This window comes from Coloeus monedula (assembly GCF_965178545.1).
Source record: "Coloeus monedula genome assembly, chromosome: 2".
In the NCBI taxonomy this organism is placed as follows: Eukaryota; Metazoa; Chordata; class Aves; order Passeriformes; family Corvidae; genus Coloeus; species Coloeus monedula.
Genome location: NC_138782.1, coordinates 46,274,738 through 46,290,669, shown reverse-complemented (window position 1 = coordinate 46,290,669; position 15,932 = coordinate 46,274,738). Strand labels below are relative to the sequence as shown.

The 15,932-nt window shown below is 49.5% G+C and overlaps 1 protein-coding gene across 1 annotated transcript; it reads left to right on the top strand.

Annotated features, from left to right (window-relative positions):
* The first annotated feature begins 4,211 nt into the window (after window positions 1-4,211).
* On the top strand, window positions 4,212-11,451 carry RHOU (ras homolog family member U). The gene is made up of 3 exons (XM_082302130.1): window positions 4,212-4,576; window positions 5,354-5,412; window positions 8,437-11,451. Exons 1-3 carry the CDS (start codon window positions 4,252-4,254, stop codon window positions 8,890-8,892), a joined length of 840 nt encoding a protein of 279 aa, XP_082158256.1. The 5' UTR covers window positions 4,212-4,251; the 3' UTR covers window positions 8,893-11,451.
* Window positions 11,452-15,932: the final 4,481 nt, after the last annotated feature.

Here is a 15,932-nt window from a genome sequence, read left to right as displayed (position 1 = left end):
AAAGAATAATATTTGACTAACATGAGCATGTAGGATAGAGCAAGAGCTTTTCTGTGAACTGGCTGATAATGTGTCAAATTCAGGCCTGGACAGACAACTGCCACCCTGTTGACCTGTGTGGAGTTAAGCCTGTTTATCCCCCAGCTTAGAGCTCTGAAAACAATTGGGTTCAAACCTGTAAGATGTGTGCATGTGATAGGATTGAGGCCAAAAGCTCGGAAATGGGGGCTATCTGTTACAGCAGCCTTCCATCAATGCCCCCTCAGCCCACAGCCACCACGGCTGCCCGGGAGCTGCTCTGACTTGCTGCTGTGGTGCAAACAGGCCCCCCCTCTGCAAAACAACTGGTTAGCTCATCCTCTTACACAAAAGGCTACTGTACTGGGCAGGGTACATTACAGTATAGGGCAACCATGCAGCTCTGAATCCACTCACGCCCCCCTCCCCGAGCACAGAAACAATGCAGACTGTTATGGCTATCCCACTGCAGCCTACTTAGCTCAATGCATCAGCTGTACTTGTCTGCTGAAGGTGTTTAAAAATGTACACGTGGCATTTTTTGCTTGCAGCACTGCATGAGGAGATTTCTCACATCATCTTTCAGTGCCATTCAGATGAGTTGTCACCCAGTGCATATTGCCCGCCCTCTCATCTCCCACCTACAGGAGTTTTCCTTGTGGTTGTGCATCTTTTCTCCTAATGAGTTCTCATCATGGCATTGATCCAGGACATGAATTTGCCATTTGCCACTGCAGGTAAGGGGTGACATGGCTTGCACATCCTTGTGCCCTCAGTTGGGCCACATCCTGGCTTGGCATCAGAGACTGCGGTACATCTGCTCACCTTCTCTTTGCCAAAACCAGACAAAACAGACAGAAATTCGTCTGCTGTCATAACTTCATCATGCCAGGACACACTGCCCAAGATGGCCAAAGCCAACCAGCTTGCAGTCTTTACTGTATTTACTGTCAGGATACTTACTGTATGCTGACTTCCAGCATCATATGCCATTCCACAGTACTAACAAGGTACATGATTTATAGGATGCTGATTAGAGTAAAAGGTAGTTAAAATGTAATTATAGTGCTCCTTTTATTTCTTTCCTCGCAAAAATGTGGCATGAACCTAGTCCAGTCTATTGACTTTTCTCCAATTTCTTGTTCCCTGAGGTGGAAAGTTCCTCTGGATTTCAGGAGATGGAAAACTGCTGGGCTCTGGCAGAAGGGTAACACAAATCTTGGCATGGAGATGGAGACTCCTCTTGACAGCTCTGCACCTCAGGCACAACAGGGCTTTCTATCAAAGCTCATGTGTGTGGGAGACAACTTTTTGGGTGCTGCTCAGAGCCTGAAGAATAAACTCTGAGGGAACTAGATCCCAAAAAGCTGTACTTCTTCCCACGGTATGTGCCTCTCACCAGCAATGCCTTGTCTTGTGCAGAGATGCAGCTATGCATACACTTGGAATCGCGCGGAAGAAAAATGAGACACTGGGCTGCAAATGCGGCTCTGCCCCCTGCACAGAGCAGTAGGGAGGAAATGCACCAGAAGTATCAGTATCCAGGGTCCATATGCCATGCAGTTCATCAGAAATGACTGGAGATATTCCTTGTTTTATGCAGATCCTGCCTACCTTTGGAGTTTCACTGAAAAGCGACTTGTTTTCAATTCAGAAGAAGGGACACAAGCCTCCATGCAATTAATCCATTTTTGTTTTGCCTCACTTAAAGGAAAAGGAGGACCTATAACAATTTTTGATACTGGGGTTGGTATCTGACTTTGATCAGGGATGTGATTTGTCACCTGTATCGCTCTACTAAACTGAAACAGCATCACTACTCACCACTCAAGATGTTACCACACCACAGATAGCTCTGAGCTCCCTCACATCACAGCACAGCAGCCACACCATAATCTCAGGCCTTTCTGTGGAACAGCTGCTGAGCTGAAGGTGCCTAATACTGAATTAAACACTGTGATTTTGCAGCCAGGTGGCTGTGGAGCACGCTTGCTGTAAGGCTCTGCTATGGAGGCAGCAGGCCCAAGAACAAGTGTGGCAACAAGCTGCCATGGAGGTAACCTTTCAAATAGCTGCAGTTGTTTGCAAAGTGAGCCTGCAATGCACACATAATGTTTTTCCCTTTCCCGACAAGAATTAGCCATATTAGCATTATCCTGGCACAACTGCATCCATACTCTAGGGAATTAGCTGCAGTAGTATTGTTAAAGCAATTCAGCTTTTCTAGGTAGACAGGCTATAATTACACTAAATTAAAATAGAATGCTTTTGTTCTAACTTCAGCTTCCTCATGAGGACTTGTACCAAAATAACCAAAAGTATGAATTAAGCCATTTCTGTTTTTTTAGTATAAGCCTCAGTGCAGGCAGGCTCCCACTCCAGTCCTTCTACCTGTTGATCTTGGCAGAACTCAGCTGTCTGGGTGATTTCTCACAGGCTTAATCACAGACGGATAAATGTATGAAAGCACTCAATGGGAAAATGCTTCTTGGCTGTAGCCGGGTGCCCTGTGATGGCTCTCTCTGGGGCTAATGCCATATGTGACAGCATTATCTTTGTTAATTTAAGGGAAGGTAGTTCTGCAGGACTGGGATGTCCCACAGGAGGGTCAATGACCCCTATGAGCCTTGAGCATGAGGGTCACATTGAGCCTGTATGCTCTGCTGGTTGCTGTGCTCCATCCCTGCCTGGCTGTGCTCCCTGCAGGGAGTGGGTGCTGCTGCCCTGGCATGGGGCTCCAGGGAGATGTTTCTTCCCTCCACCTTCAACTGCATGCACAGGGTATCCAACCTGGGGTTTTCACAGCTGCCTTCAGCCAGAGAGGACCTTGGCTTTGGCACTGCTTTGGAATGTCCAAAATGTCTAAGTGCCCAGGAGCCACGGCCCTATGGAGAGCCACAGTGACTCTTCCCATGGAAGAGGCCAGGGCACTTAGGAAAAGATCAGCTGTACAGAGTGCTTTTTTCCATGAGACATGAGCCTTTGCAGGGCCTTTGGTGGTTAGACTACACTGCTCCAGGGTTTAAAGAAGCGGGAAGTCAGCTCCAGCGACCATGGGACGTACAGATGGGGCATGGTGGGCAGCTGTAGCACGTGCTGCCTCACATGGGTTTCCAGTTCACTGAGGGAAATCGGGAAACAGCACTTCAGGCAACTCAGTGATGCTAAAAATGATAAGCTGAAATCTCAACACCGCCATAGACTTTTCAGCACTGATTTGGGTAAGTTCTTTAAGATACAGGAACTTGGTGCCTGCCAAATGAGGTATCCCAGACTCTGCAAGTGGCGTGCTTCCTATGTGTATGGCGCTTTTAAGTTTCCCATCAGAAACGTGTTAAAAAAGTTCCCAATTGAGAACAGAGCCAAGCTATTAATCAGCCTTTTATTTTGAGTGTTTACCTGCAAAACTTTCCATAGCCAACTTATTTCAAAGGTGCTGAAAATGAGATGCCCCCTTTCCCACGGCACATGGCCCAGTTTACCCCTCCCCAAGCGTGCAGATGGGCGCTCACTCAGCGGCTTCGAGGGCAAACATAACGACAGCACCCGCCGCAACTGCAGGGCTCTCCTGTCCTGCTGAGCGCGACGCTCTCCGCGGCACCGCGGCGCCCGCTCGCGCCGGCCGGGCCCTCACGGCGGCTCCGCGGGCAGGGGCGGGCGCGAGCCCCGACGGGCCGGGAGGCACCGCCCCCCCGGACCCAGCGCTGCGCGCCGGGGCGAGCGGGCCGGTGAGAGGCGCGCCCGCGCGCCGGGGCCCGCCCCGTCTGCCCGCCCCCTCCGCCCGCCCCGCCCCGCCCCGTCTGCCCGCCCCCTCCGCCCGCCCCCTCCGCCCGCCCCCTCTGCCCGCCCGCGGCTGTCGGTGCGTGCGGCGCGGGGCGCTGCGGCGCCGCCTGGCGGCCGGGCCGGGCCGGGCCGTGCGGCGCCGGCTCCTCCCCGCGCCGCGCTATGTCACGCGGCGGCGCGGGGCCGGCGGCCGGGACTCTGGCGCGCGGGGCGCGGCGGTAGCAGAGCCGCCGGGAGCCGCCGCCACCGCCGGGAGCCGCCGCCACCGCCCGCGCCCGGGAACCGCCAGCGGCGCCGGGGCTGGCTTCGCGGCGGTCGCGTCGCTCCTGCCGGCCCGCCGGGGCCCCGCACCGCCCGTCCGCCACCGCCGCTGCGCCCCGCCGCCCCCCGGCCGCCGGCCCCGGGCAGCGCGCCGCCCCCCGGGCCGCGGGGCTCTGCGTGGCCGCGCGGATGCCGCCGCAGCAGGAGGGCGAGGCGGGATACATCAGCAAGCCCGTGCCGCCGGGCGGCTGTGAAGTGCCGCCGGTGCCCCCGCGCAGGGTACGCAGCGGGCGGGCGGCGGCGGCGCTGGGAGCTGCCCTGGGCGGCCGCTGCCGGGCGGCGGGGTCCGGGGCCGTGGCCGGAGCCGGGGCCGGAGCAGGGTCCGAGCCGCGGCGTAGCATCAAGTGCGTTCTGGTGGGGGACGGCGCGGTGGGGAAGACCAGCCTGGTGGTGAGCTACACCACGAATGGGTACCCCACCGAATACATCCCCACCGCCTTCGACAACTTCTCCGGTAAGTGACTGGGGTGGCCGCGGGCACCGGGAGGGGGTTCTGCCGCCCTGGGGAGCGGCGCGTTCCGTCCGTGCCGGTCCCGGGGCCGTGGCTGGGCTGCGCGGGGAGGGGCGCGATGTCCAGGTTTGGTGATTTCATTAAGTATTTATGGGGAACAGGACTCTACGAAGCAGGACCGAGCTTGTCAGGCTGCCATGGCAGCCAGCAGCACCGGCTGGTCTCCGGTGTAACGGAGCCAGGCAGGCAGCGGGCGTCATGCCCGGCCGTGCAGCCAGAGCCGGGCTTTAACTGGGAACTCTCCGCTGTAAATCTTAGCGCTCTCGGGGACATCGGAAACGCCTAAAGGGCAGGTTAAATACTCGCCTTGTCTCGCCCTTACAAAGTGGGAAGTCCAGTGGTTTCCTTGCGGTTCAGCGGGGGCTTTTCGTGTCCCGGGCGTGCTGAATGTGTACGAAGGAATAAAACGAAACCTTGGTAGCAGAAGAATATCCCGGACTGCCGGGCTCGCTCCACGCTGCCTGCAGAGGACTTGTGCCGTCACTGCCTAACTCGTATCTTGTAGTAAAATTAATCGGAAAGCCCTGAAGGGCTTGTGTGTGCCCAAGTGTTAGCGACGGACTCCCTTCCAGCTCTGCTAAGTTGTTTAATATAATTGAAGAAAAAGCTATAAGAGCTGAGGGATGGTAAATCTTCATTTTAAAAAAATTTTTCTTTAATGGAAAACATGTAAAGTTGAACTCACCACAGCTTTCCCCCCTCCCTCCTTTCTCTCCAAAGCTGTTGTGTCTGTCGATGGCAAGCCGGTGAGACTTCAGCTCTGTGACACAGCTGGTCAGGTCAGTGGAGCCACTTACTTGATTTAAATGACAGCGGGAGGGGAGAAGTTGTTGGTGTTGTGCAAGGTAGTCCTGCAAATGACTTCATGGATTTGAAAGTATTCCCAGTGTTTGTGTTATTATCCACTGTCGTTTTCAATGCTGCTTAACTCGCTGCTTTGCCTGTCTGTTGAAGGGTGGGGGATGTACTGTGCCTCCATATAGGGGCTGGGCGCAGGCTGCTGCTCTGCTGGCTCAAGCTGCTGCTCTGTTTAGCCTGACTAGAAAGGCTGAACATATTGGAGATTCAGTGGCCACCTGCTTTTCTCTTTGAGAGGTTGTCACTGTCTTTATTTTTGTTAAATAACTGCAGGTTTAAGAATTAGTGTTTGGGATGTACTCATGCAAAGCTTCCACAGCTGTAGGTGTTTGGAGATAGAGACTGTTTTTGAAGGGACAGAGGCTGGAGGGAGAAAAAAGTCCTGTTGGGTGTTGTCCGTGGAGGCTTCATATTCACCATTCCCACCCGTTTAGAAAGCGCTGCCACCGCAAAGCTGAGGTTTGCTGTAATCTAAGGCCTGAAGAGATGAAGAGTGCCTGATGCCTCTCATCTCCTACTTTGTCTGATACATAAAAAGAGCCCGTTTCTTACTGCCTTAGATTTTCTGGAAGACCCAGGCTTGTACCATCCTGAACAGTGTGCAACACTGCTTGCCAGGGGTCGAGGCTGGATAACCAAAAGTAGCCAAAAATATTTTGCTACCTCACTGCATTTGAAGGCAGTGGGAGTTAGGATCCTATACAGCTTTGTGGATCTAGGTCTATGCCTTCACCAAACCATGCTGAAAAATCTCAGTGGTCTTAACATACAAACCTATTTAGATGAGTAGTAACTGGGTGCCCTACTTAGGAATGAGGTTTTAAGGGCTATGCAGTATTAGACAGCAGTGTAGGACTCCCATGTGCCCTGCAAACCATAGCTAAAATCCTACAAACAGCCTTCTGCAGGTAGTGATATGAAGTGAAACAGGAGAACTGTCCCATGATTTTGTGTCCTACTGATGAGATGGGGTGGTGCTGCAACAGTCTTGGCTGTGCATGTTCATAGGCAGAGCAGGGCAGGTAAAATTGCCATCAGGTGACAGCCTGTGGACATGCAGTGCCTGTGGAAATGCAACCACAAGCTGCAGGAGGGATGGACAGGCCCTGTAACCCCTTGCCTTCCCTGCCGTTAATGGTTAAGGTATTTGCTCTGCCTGCCCAAGTGCAGCTGGAATGGGTAAAGTTACTGCCTTTAAAATGAAGGGGTTATCTAAACTGACAGAAATTGTCCTGAGTAAAAGATTCCTGGGTGGATACTTTGGTAAAACTGCTGCTGGGAGATGGCTGCTGAAATCTGCAGCTAAAAAAAGCATTCCAGGCAGTGGGAAATTCTATTTCAGCATCACTAGCTCAAAGAGGGGTAGAGTCCCTGCACACCATGTGCCTACCATTGAAATGGCAGGAGTGTACTTGTGACATAAAGGGCACTATTTCATCTTGGTAGAAACCCTTCAGATCTGGGGTTTTCTTCCAAACCCATTGAATCAAGCCCTTTTGAGGTTTCTCATGTAGCAAGGAGAGGCAATTACATGGCTAGATGCCTTTCTGCAAACAGCCCTCTTGTTCAGAGCAGCATCTCTTAGTAAATGTGGGGTTTTTCTTGACCCAAGTGGTGAGAGCCTGGTTTCCTCTGAGGCTTAATCTGAGAATCAAGAGAGCTAATGAATCTTACTTTCTTGACTGGTGTTTTATAAATTGCTGTCTCTCTCAGAGATATTGCTGCAAGAAATTCATTTGAGCAGAACAAGATTTCTGAGGCTTCCAGGGGGCTTTAAACTGCATATCCTGGGCCTCCAGAGGCTTTAAAGCAAAATTTCACATATCAAAAATTAACATGCAACTTGCAATTCATCAGTAAACTGGTGCCAGAGAAGTATATTCAGCTTTGTATTTCTGTGCAGTTTCAATTCCAAGCTTTTGAGAACATGGTCCATTTTATTTAAAATGTCACTGCCACTGAGGCAGATCCTACCTGTTCAGGCTGCTAGTGGTTTTATCCTGCTGTCAGTATAAAAGCAGCATGCCTGGAGTAACCCTTGCTTCTAGCTGCATTCTTCCCTGAGGATCAGCACACCTTTGTTACCTGAGGTGTTTGACTTTCTTGTAGCTTCGTCTTGAAGCTGAAAAAGGGCCTTGCTTTGCTGGAGTTTGCCCTAAAAGGAAAAAAAAAGCCAGAAGGGTAGTGCTGGGAGGCAGTTTGTTTGATGTGGCATGGGTGGGAGGGAAAGGTAAAGCTCTTACTCTATGCCATTGGCATGTTAAGCCTGCACATTGTAAGTCATTATTGCTCCCATCAGATTTAAATCCCTGGGCACAATGGCAGGGAAATTATTCCCATATCATGTAGGATGTTGCTAAGTAGTTACCAGTTTGAAAGCCGACTCCAGGAAAGGTACCCAGAAAGGTACACCTGCTGCCGTGTGCCTGCTTTGCCCTTGCCAGTGTCTGTTGGCAGAACAGCTTTGAGGTACGGGGCGCTCCTTGTCAGAGCTGCTCACTGACACCCTGGAAGAGGTGGGCCTGTGGGAAGTGCTCTCTCCCTCTTCAGTTTCTCTCCCTCTTTGTGAGGCATAACCTGCTTCCCGCAGCTTTGCTGCTTTGCTGAAGGTAGGGCAGAGGGCCTGTGTACAAAGAACAAAGGAAATATTTAAGCACTTGAAATAACCTGCAGCATTAGCTGGAAAATCTCAGGTACGCAGGGAAGCCACCACCTTTGTCCTGTGTGCCCAATGGTGGCAGGGTGCCTGCTGGCTGGCAGCCATGAGACCTCAGGCTGGGTACAGGTGGCATCTGCTTGTATCACACCTTGCTGGCTGGTCTGGATGCTCATTTTGGGGTGCCTGTCAAGATGGCAGTGGCTGGTGATCCTCAGCTTCACCAAGGGTCAGGGCAGGCTAGAGCTGCTCTTTCTGTGGAGTGCTAACACAGTTTTGTTCTGTGCAGGATGAATTCGACAAGCTCAGGCCCCTGTGCTACACCAACACGGACATCTTCTTGTTGTGCTTCAGCGTGGTGAGCCCTTCGTCCTTCCAGAATGTGAGTGAGAAGTGGGTTCCCGAAATTCGCTGCCACTGCCCCAAGGCGCCCATTATCCTGGTTGGGACACAGTCAGACCTCCGGGAGGATGTCAAAGTCCTCATCGAGCTGGACAAGTGCAAAGAAAAGCCTGTCTCGGAGGAGGCTGCAAAGCTCTGTGCTGAGGAAATAAAAGCCACGTCCTACATCGAGTGCTCCGCTTTGACTCAGAAAAACCTCAAGGAGGTCTTTGATGCAGCCATCGTGGCTGGTATTCAGTACTCGGATACCCAGCAGCAACCAAAGAAATCCAAATGTAGGACTCCAGACAAGATGAAAAACCTCTCCAAATCCTGGTGGAAAAAATACTGCTGTTTTGTATAGGGGTCGCAAGGACCTGAGTGCTGCTCTGAGGAAATCAATAGAGGCTATATTAGCTGAAATCTCAATTTGTGTTGTCTTGAGTGTATAGTGTAGATCTGTATGTATGTGTATATGTTGCTACTGGATAACTCGGTTGCCCTTTCGAGGGTTGCAGAAGGATTCTTAGTTAAATAATTGCTATATATCAGGTCTGGCACGCAGTTTTGTGACCAGAACTTCTCAGTAAGGAAAAAAAAGCACCATGTGTCTGTGAACGTAGAAGGATTTGTCCAAAGGATTCAACTTCTTCTGTTGTAAGGTGTATGTGATGGGGAGGAGCACAACAGAGGCCTTCACTGCCAGGACTTTGCAGGGGGAATGCACAAGCAACGGTGGAAATGTAGAGCTCTGTACATGGACGATCAAAGGGAAAGATAACACTGTGCCTCCTAACTGACATTTGTAGCTTTAAAACCCCACTCCTGCTCTCTTTGTGTCTTCCCAAGCCAATGCTCTTAGGGATCACTTTAAAAAGGGTATGCAAGAGGTGTAATCTATCCGCAAATGCCATGGTTAAAAAGGTCATGAATATACCTTCAGCTTGTGGTGAGGGAACCTAATCCCTTACGGAGCTGACATCTCATTTGTCACCTCCTGACTTTCTGAAAGTCCTTTCTGTCCTCCTTCCCCTGCCTTTCCCAGGAAGCCGAGTGGAAGCCTGAGAACATGACCAAGCTTTAACTCGTTACCTCGAGCAGTGGCGATTTCCTCTGTGTTTTTGCAGACATGATGACAGTTCGTCTATTTCAGCTCAAAGGAATGTAAATACTGTTGTGTTGGGGTTTTTGGATTTTTTTTCCTAAGCAATGTAACAAATATCTGTGCAGCACCATATAAACCGCATCTGGTTTTAAGTCTACAGCCAAGAATTTCAGGATGCCCCACTTTACCTTATAAGGCTGCTAAAAAAATAACAAATCAGGCAGATTGAGATTTATAACAAACTGGACTCTAGAAACTGAGGCTGCTGCATCCTCTTCATGATGCTGTTTCCAACCAAGTTAATGTTTCCCTTCTAAAGGCAACAGTCTCTTGTGGTTGAATCTTGTCCAAGCTCATAGTTGTGAAATTGTCTGAGGCCACCCCAGAAATGTAACTGATAATTATTTTTTTTCCTCCAGTTCAGTCCAACAAATTAACTGAAATGTGCCTAAAATGTAGCTGAGGGATCAACATAGAGCTGAGTGTGACCTGTTCTCTGACTGAATCTGGTTCTTACTGAACTCTAAGCCTAATTGCAGTTCTAGTGAGTTTGAGAGACCTGAATGATAATGTGACTCTCTGCAAGAATCAGTATTTAAACCTATTCTTCAGAGGACATTTAGTTTATGCTGGCTGTCTGCCTTTTAATGGCCACAACTACTTTTTTTTTCCCCCTAGATAGTTCAAGATCAAATTATATTTCTTTTTTTTTTTTTTTTCCCTCTGGCCCTAGCCTTGAAACGACCTTTTCCTTATTCTTAAACTAAACTGTAATGACAGAAGGCCAGAAGCTTTTTTCATCCGAAAAGAATCAACGCCTGATATAAAGAACTATGGAGGCCGTTTGAGTTGATAAAGGTGACCACAGGACCTCCTGGCCCATTAAGGAAAATGACACTATATAAATGGATTCTGGGCTATTGGCACAGGCTCCACAGACAGTATTTTTTCCTTCTTTACAGAAGAATGAGTCCAGAATGGGTAATGTTCCATCACTGAAAACTTGAAAATGGGATGGAAATCTTTACCTAGGGCCCAATTCAATAAAAATATGTTGGCTTCTGCACTGGAAGAGCCTGGAAAAACAGTTTCCATAGCACAGAAGCTGGATGCATTTGACTTGGTTGCATCTGGTTGGTTGGTAATGGTTTAATGTTTACTGGTCCTGAAGTTAACATCTGAGCCTTTATATTTCTTACTCAAATGCTTTGACAGGATTTCAGATATGCAGTCATACCAACATCTTGGAGAAAAACAGAAAGCTAGATTTCTCTTGGGTGCTTTGATTCTCTGTAAAAAACAGTCTTGGTTGATCAAAAATATGGGTTTGAGGAGGAGACAGGCTTGAATTGGAGCAGCTTCCATTTACAAAAATAACAAAATTTCCTCTGCAAGATCATACTTGCTTGATATCATGCTGTACTGGAAGCAGTAGGTTATACTTTATTAGCAGCCTGTTTCATAGTCTGGAGTAGTATTACTTTTAAATGTAGCCAGCTGTGACTGTTTCTGAAGATGTGATTTATATACAACTTGTTATAGCCCTTTACTAGGTGTGTGTAAACTGAGGTCTAATAACTCTATGGATACTGCTCTACATGGGGCTACACAGGGTCTAGGTTTTAGAAATATTACTTTTAAAATTACCGATATTTTATGAGCGCAGATGAGGGGGAGATGTCTCTATGTAGTCTATAATCTGATGTGCCTTATGAAAAAAACTCTCTTCTGTTTTCTAAGTGTAGGCTATATTCCAAAAGAAATATTTCATGTGAGAATGATATAAATGAAGTATTTGGAAATAAATTCTGACCTGTGTATGTGTCTGCCTCTGCTGCCTGCTCAAGGAAGCTGGAGGGCAGTCCCTGGCCACGCACTGTGCCAATATCCGGCAGGGAGGGACTGCTCTCCCAGTGCCCCAGCAAAAGGCCTCTGCCCAGAAAATACAGCATTTTCCCTGCACTGCCCCATCCCCAGGGGGCCGGGCTGCGTGGGAAGGCTATGATGGCCAGCTTTCTGTCTCCCTGCCAGCACAGCAGCGTCTTGCTGTGGCCCTGTGAGGCACGGACAGGCTCATTGTGCCTGGCCCTGAAAGTGGGTGAGCAGCAGGGAGCACAGCACAACTGGGGTGTTTTGCCTGCTGCATGTTGTTGCCACATGTGTCCTCGGGGAGCCAGAGCCCATTCCCTTTTGGCATTGTGGGTCTTGTCACTCTTTCCTGGGTCCTGTCCCTCATGCCAGGGCCAAGGCATTTGAGGTTGTTCGTGCCCAGGAGCTCAATGGCTGTGGCACAGAAGGCTGAGTTAGCCGAGTGGGGAGCAGCATCTAGACCTCCAGGCATTCCCACGGATCCAGTGTCCTGCTCCAAAACTGCTCCAGAGAAGGACTTCTGCTCTGGACCAAGGTTGGTAAGCTGTCCCCATTGTGTTTGTTTTTCTGGGAGCTGACAGGAGTAGGCATGTGGGAGTGGCATACCAGGTTGCCCTCCCATGCCACCTGTCTCTTGGGTTATAAGGCCAAGCCATTTTCAGCCATGGGAATGCACACAACCTGCACAACGTAGAGGAAGGAGATCAATGCACTGTTCCTCTTTCTCATGGTTGGTTCCTCACTGGAACAAAGCCTTGGCTTCTTCTCCACTTTAAGTGCCATGCCGGGCTGGGAGGCTGGTTCACCTGGTCATCCTGCAGCACAGCGACTGTGCCCGAGAGCCCAGCTTGCCAGCGGGCTCCTTTCTGGTGAGTACCTGGGATTGAGTCACTACTGCCCATGCTGGTGCCTTCAGAGAATCACTTCCATGGGGTTTCTGTGCTGTGGGGGGCAGAGTCGGGGTGCACTGGCTGGAGACCAAGTCACCCCACCTTTGCATGCTGACTTTGCAGGAAAAGGGGCTGTGCTAGCTTAGAGTCCAGAATCTGCTCTTGCCGAATCCTGGCACAAAAATCCCTCTGTTACCTGTGGGGTATTGCTTTTCTGCTGAGGTGGGCTGCTGTCTTATGCATCTCAGCATCTGGACAGGGCTAAGGCAGTTCAGTTATCCTTTACCCCAGGGTGACTTTCGTGCCTGGGTGTGCTGCTGTGATCAAAAGGTTCCCTCAGCTGCCCTGCTTCACTTACTGGATGGGCTGGCAGCTGAGGCTGATAAGAGCATACTGAAGTAGCCCACTGTACATAAGGTTTCCCAGGAATACTGAAATAGCTGATGGTTTGTGATGGATGGAACTTCCCAAGACAGGACTTTGATTTCTTTCGTACGCAATTAAAGTCCTCTAGGAAAGTTTGTTTGGTTTTTTTTTTTTTTAATGGAGAAAAGTCCCCTTTACCATTTTTCCCCCTGTGTTTTGTGGATTGGACATACTTCTAGGGTATGATTGAAGGTTGACTAGAGCTGAGACACTGACGAATGTGAGAGTTTGTCCTTACAGGGTGTCTGTATGGACACTTCACCACACTCTTACTTTGCTTTTGATTTTCTTTCTAGACACCAGTTACTGACCACGGAGAGGGAGGGCACAGCTGCAGGAGATGGGGTTTTTATATGACCACGTGGAGCTGACCTAATGTTGTCATAGTATTATGCTTAAACGCTGAACCTTGCTGAAGCATGTGAGTGCCCCTACAGTTGAGAAACCTTTCTGAGCTCTAGTAATTGATGTGTTCAGGGGTTTGTACAGAAGAGATCTCTGTCAACTTCTGCCTTTAGTGTTGCCCTGGCATGCAGCAACGTGAGGAGAGAGGAAAAACAACTGCTCAGGAAAGAGTGAGACACTATAAACCTCGGGAGAACTGGCAAAGGGACTCCGGGGCAGTGGGGAGTGATAGGCACTACTTTTACCTACTTTAGTCATAAGCAGATTAAAAACCCAATTAGAGTCATGCCTGAGGAAATGAACAGCCCCAAGGAGGGCTGTTAGGTATTAAAATACAGCCTTTTCTTTAGGAAGTCTCAAAGCTGTGGATAGCTGGAAGCTGGGAGAAAAATCACTGCACACAATAGGGAAAAATCACTCAGCATTTACTTGGTTCTACGTTCTCTCCTTAAGCATCTGTGCTGACTAGAGACAGGATGTGGGATGAGGTGGACTTTTGGCACCAATCAGCCTGACTATCCCAGTCTACTTAATGTTTCTGAAAGAGCAGGATGTGTTTCAGGCCAACAACAGGGCCCCAAGATCCAACAAGACCTTCTGAAGCCTTAGCTTCCCGCATTGCTGCCAGCAATGCCAGCAGGAAGATATAATGGTGAGGGCTGTTCATTACCCCATTAGTGCAGTCCTCTATGTATAACCTGGGGAACAAGCAGCTGTGTAATCCAATGAATTTTACCATCTGAGGCAGAGTATTCTTCAGCATGGCCGATTTATTTCTCCACAGTTTAAACAGGATGAATTGATCAGAGATGTGTATGAAAAAGGCCCAAAACCTCAGCTTGGAGCAGCTTTTTATTCAGCAAGGGAAATGTGTCTAGAGAAGGAAGCATGAGGAGCAGCCCTGCTGATCTGCAAGGGACTGTACCAATCTGAAGAACTCTCCTGGCTGAAGGAGACCTGCGTTAGACACTGATTCAGACTCTAGTGCTGAGAGTGTCCCCAGACATCCCTTCTTCCCCAGCTCTGTGCATTTAGGTTGGATCCTGATCTTATTATTTGGAGACAAAGGAGGAATCATTTCACCCAGGTCAGCAGAGCTGCAGACCTGTAAAACTTTATGTAGCCTGAAAAAGATGCAGACAGGGATCCCTGGTGATCTTCTGGCACTGCAGGTACGCTTATAATGACATTGCCTCTCTGTGGCACTTTCCCTCTGGCTTCTCTGGGAGGGAGGAATATTGATCCTCTCCTGCTGCTCAGACTTTTCTGCTCTCTCTGCTATCCTGGGACGAATCTCCCATGTACCTATCTGATGTTTCTGACTCCTGGTCCACAACTCATTCAGTTAACTCCAAACATTTATCTAAAGGCCTTCTCTCTGGGAGGGTAATTTTATCAGCAGTGAACGATTTGGGTTAATATAGATGGAATAAATATGACATGGGATACAGCATGTTCCTTGTCCAGACAGCTGCTACTTTTCCTATCATGGTGGAACATCCTTGGCCATGCGTGTGCCATGGGTTCTCTGTGGCCGCCTGACCTGTGTCCCTGGTCAGAGAATCACTTAGATTGGAAAAGACCTTTAAGATCAAGTCTAACCATTAACCCAGCATTTCCACATCCACCAATAAACCATATCCCTAAGTGCCACGTCTACACATCTTTTACATACCTCCAGGGATGGTGACTCCCCCACTCCCCTGGGCAGCCTGTTCCAGTGATGCTAGCCCCTGAGATGATGTTAACAGTAGCAGAAAACAAGTTCCAAGCAAAAATGTGACTTTTATGTTTGGTGTTTCCATTTTCAAGTTGCTGATGGAGTGAGAACTGCACACATGGTGTCCTGCCTTTTCTCCTGGCAGGCACTTGTTTTTCCGTGGTTCAGCAGGGATAATAACACCATAAAATAGCTGCACAGTTTTCCTCTGCCTCACTGCACCTCATAGTCTTTCAGTAGAGAAACGCTGAACAAGATTTATCTGAGGGCAGTGCTTGGACAATAGCCCCTGCTCCGCCACCCTCTCTTTCCACAGCTGCCCCTCCCCTGCATTCCCCTCTCTATAGGCAATTTTCTCATTTATTTTTAATTCAAAACGGCATGTTGCCCAAAGCCTGGTGCTCAGCATTTTTCTGCTGCCTGTATCCCATTCTTCCACCTTTTGAGCTCTGTCATGGCCTTTCCACGTTTTAATTACAAGCTCAGCAGGCTTCAGCCTTCCCTGTTCCTCAGGGCTGAGCAAACCCACTCCTTTTATTTTCTGCTTGTTTTCATGTAATCTTCTACAACCCACCTGGGTGAATGTGGGGAGATGATGAGCAGCGTGTTGCAGAGCAAAGATTGAAGATTGGGTTGTGATAGCGAGGGGTAAAGTCTCTCCTGCTGCTCGCTGTTGTGGTGGTGATAAGGTGGCTCGAATGCAGGGGCGGCTGTTGACTTCTTGGGATGAGGGCGCCTGTATCTGCTGGGCTACAGGCAGAGCCCTGGCCATTTTCAAAGGGCTTTGAAGTACCCTCTGACAATCTCCTCTGGGAGATAAGAGATTGCAGGGAGAGGAAGGCGTTCCTGGAAACAGCTTTAACAGCACGTACGCTTATCTAGGCTGGGGAACCCAGAAGGAGGCCAAAACCTGGGCTACTGACACCTGAGAAGATATGCAGGGATCTAAGCAGAAAATGCAAAGTAATGCCAAACTTTGGGGTTCCGAA

Excerpts from the sequence above, each read along its gene's own strand:
- RHOU (XM_082302130.1), top strand. The coding sequence starts at position 4,252 with ATGCCGCCGCAGCAGGAGGGCGAGGCGGGATACATCAGCAAGCCCGTG. Across the intron at positions 4,577-5,353 it reads CGCCTTCGACAACTTCTCCG|CTGTTGTGTCTGTCGATGGC; the intron begins GTAAGTGACTGG and ends TTCTCTCCAAAG. Across the intron at positions 5,413-8,436 it reads TCTGTGACACAGCTGGTCAG|GATGAATTCGACAAGCTCAG; the intron begins GTCAGTGGAGCC and ends TGTTCTGTGCAG.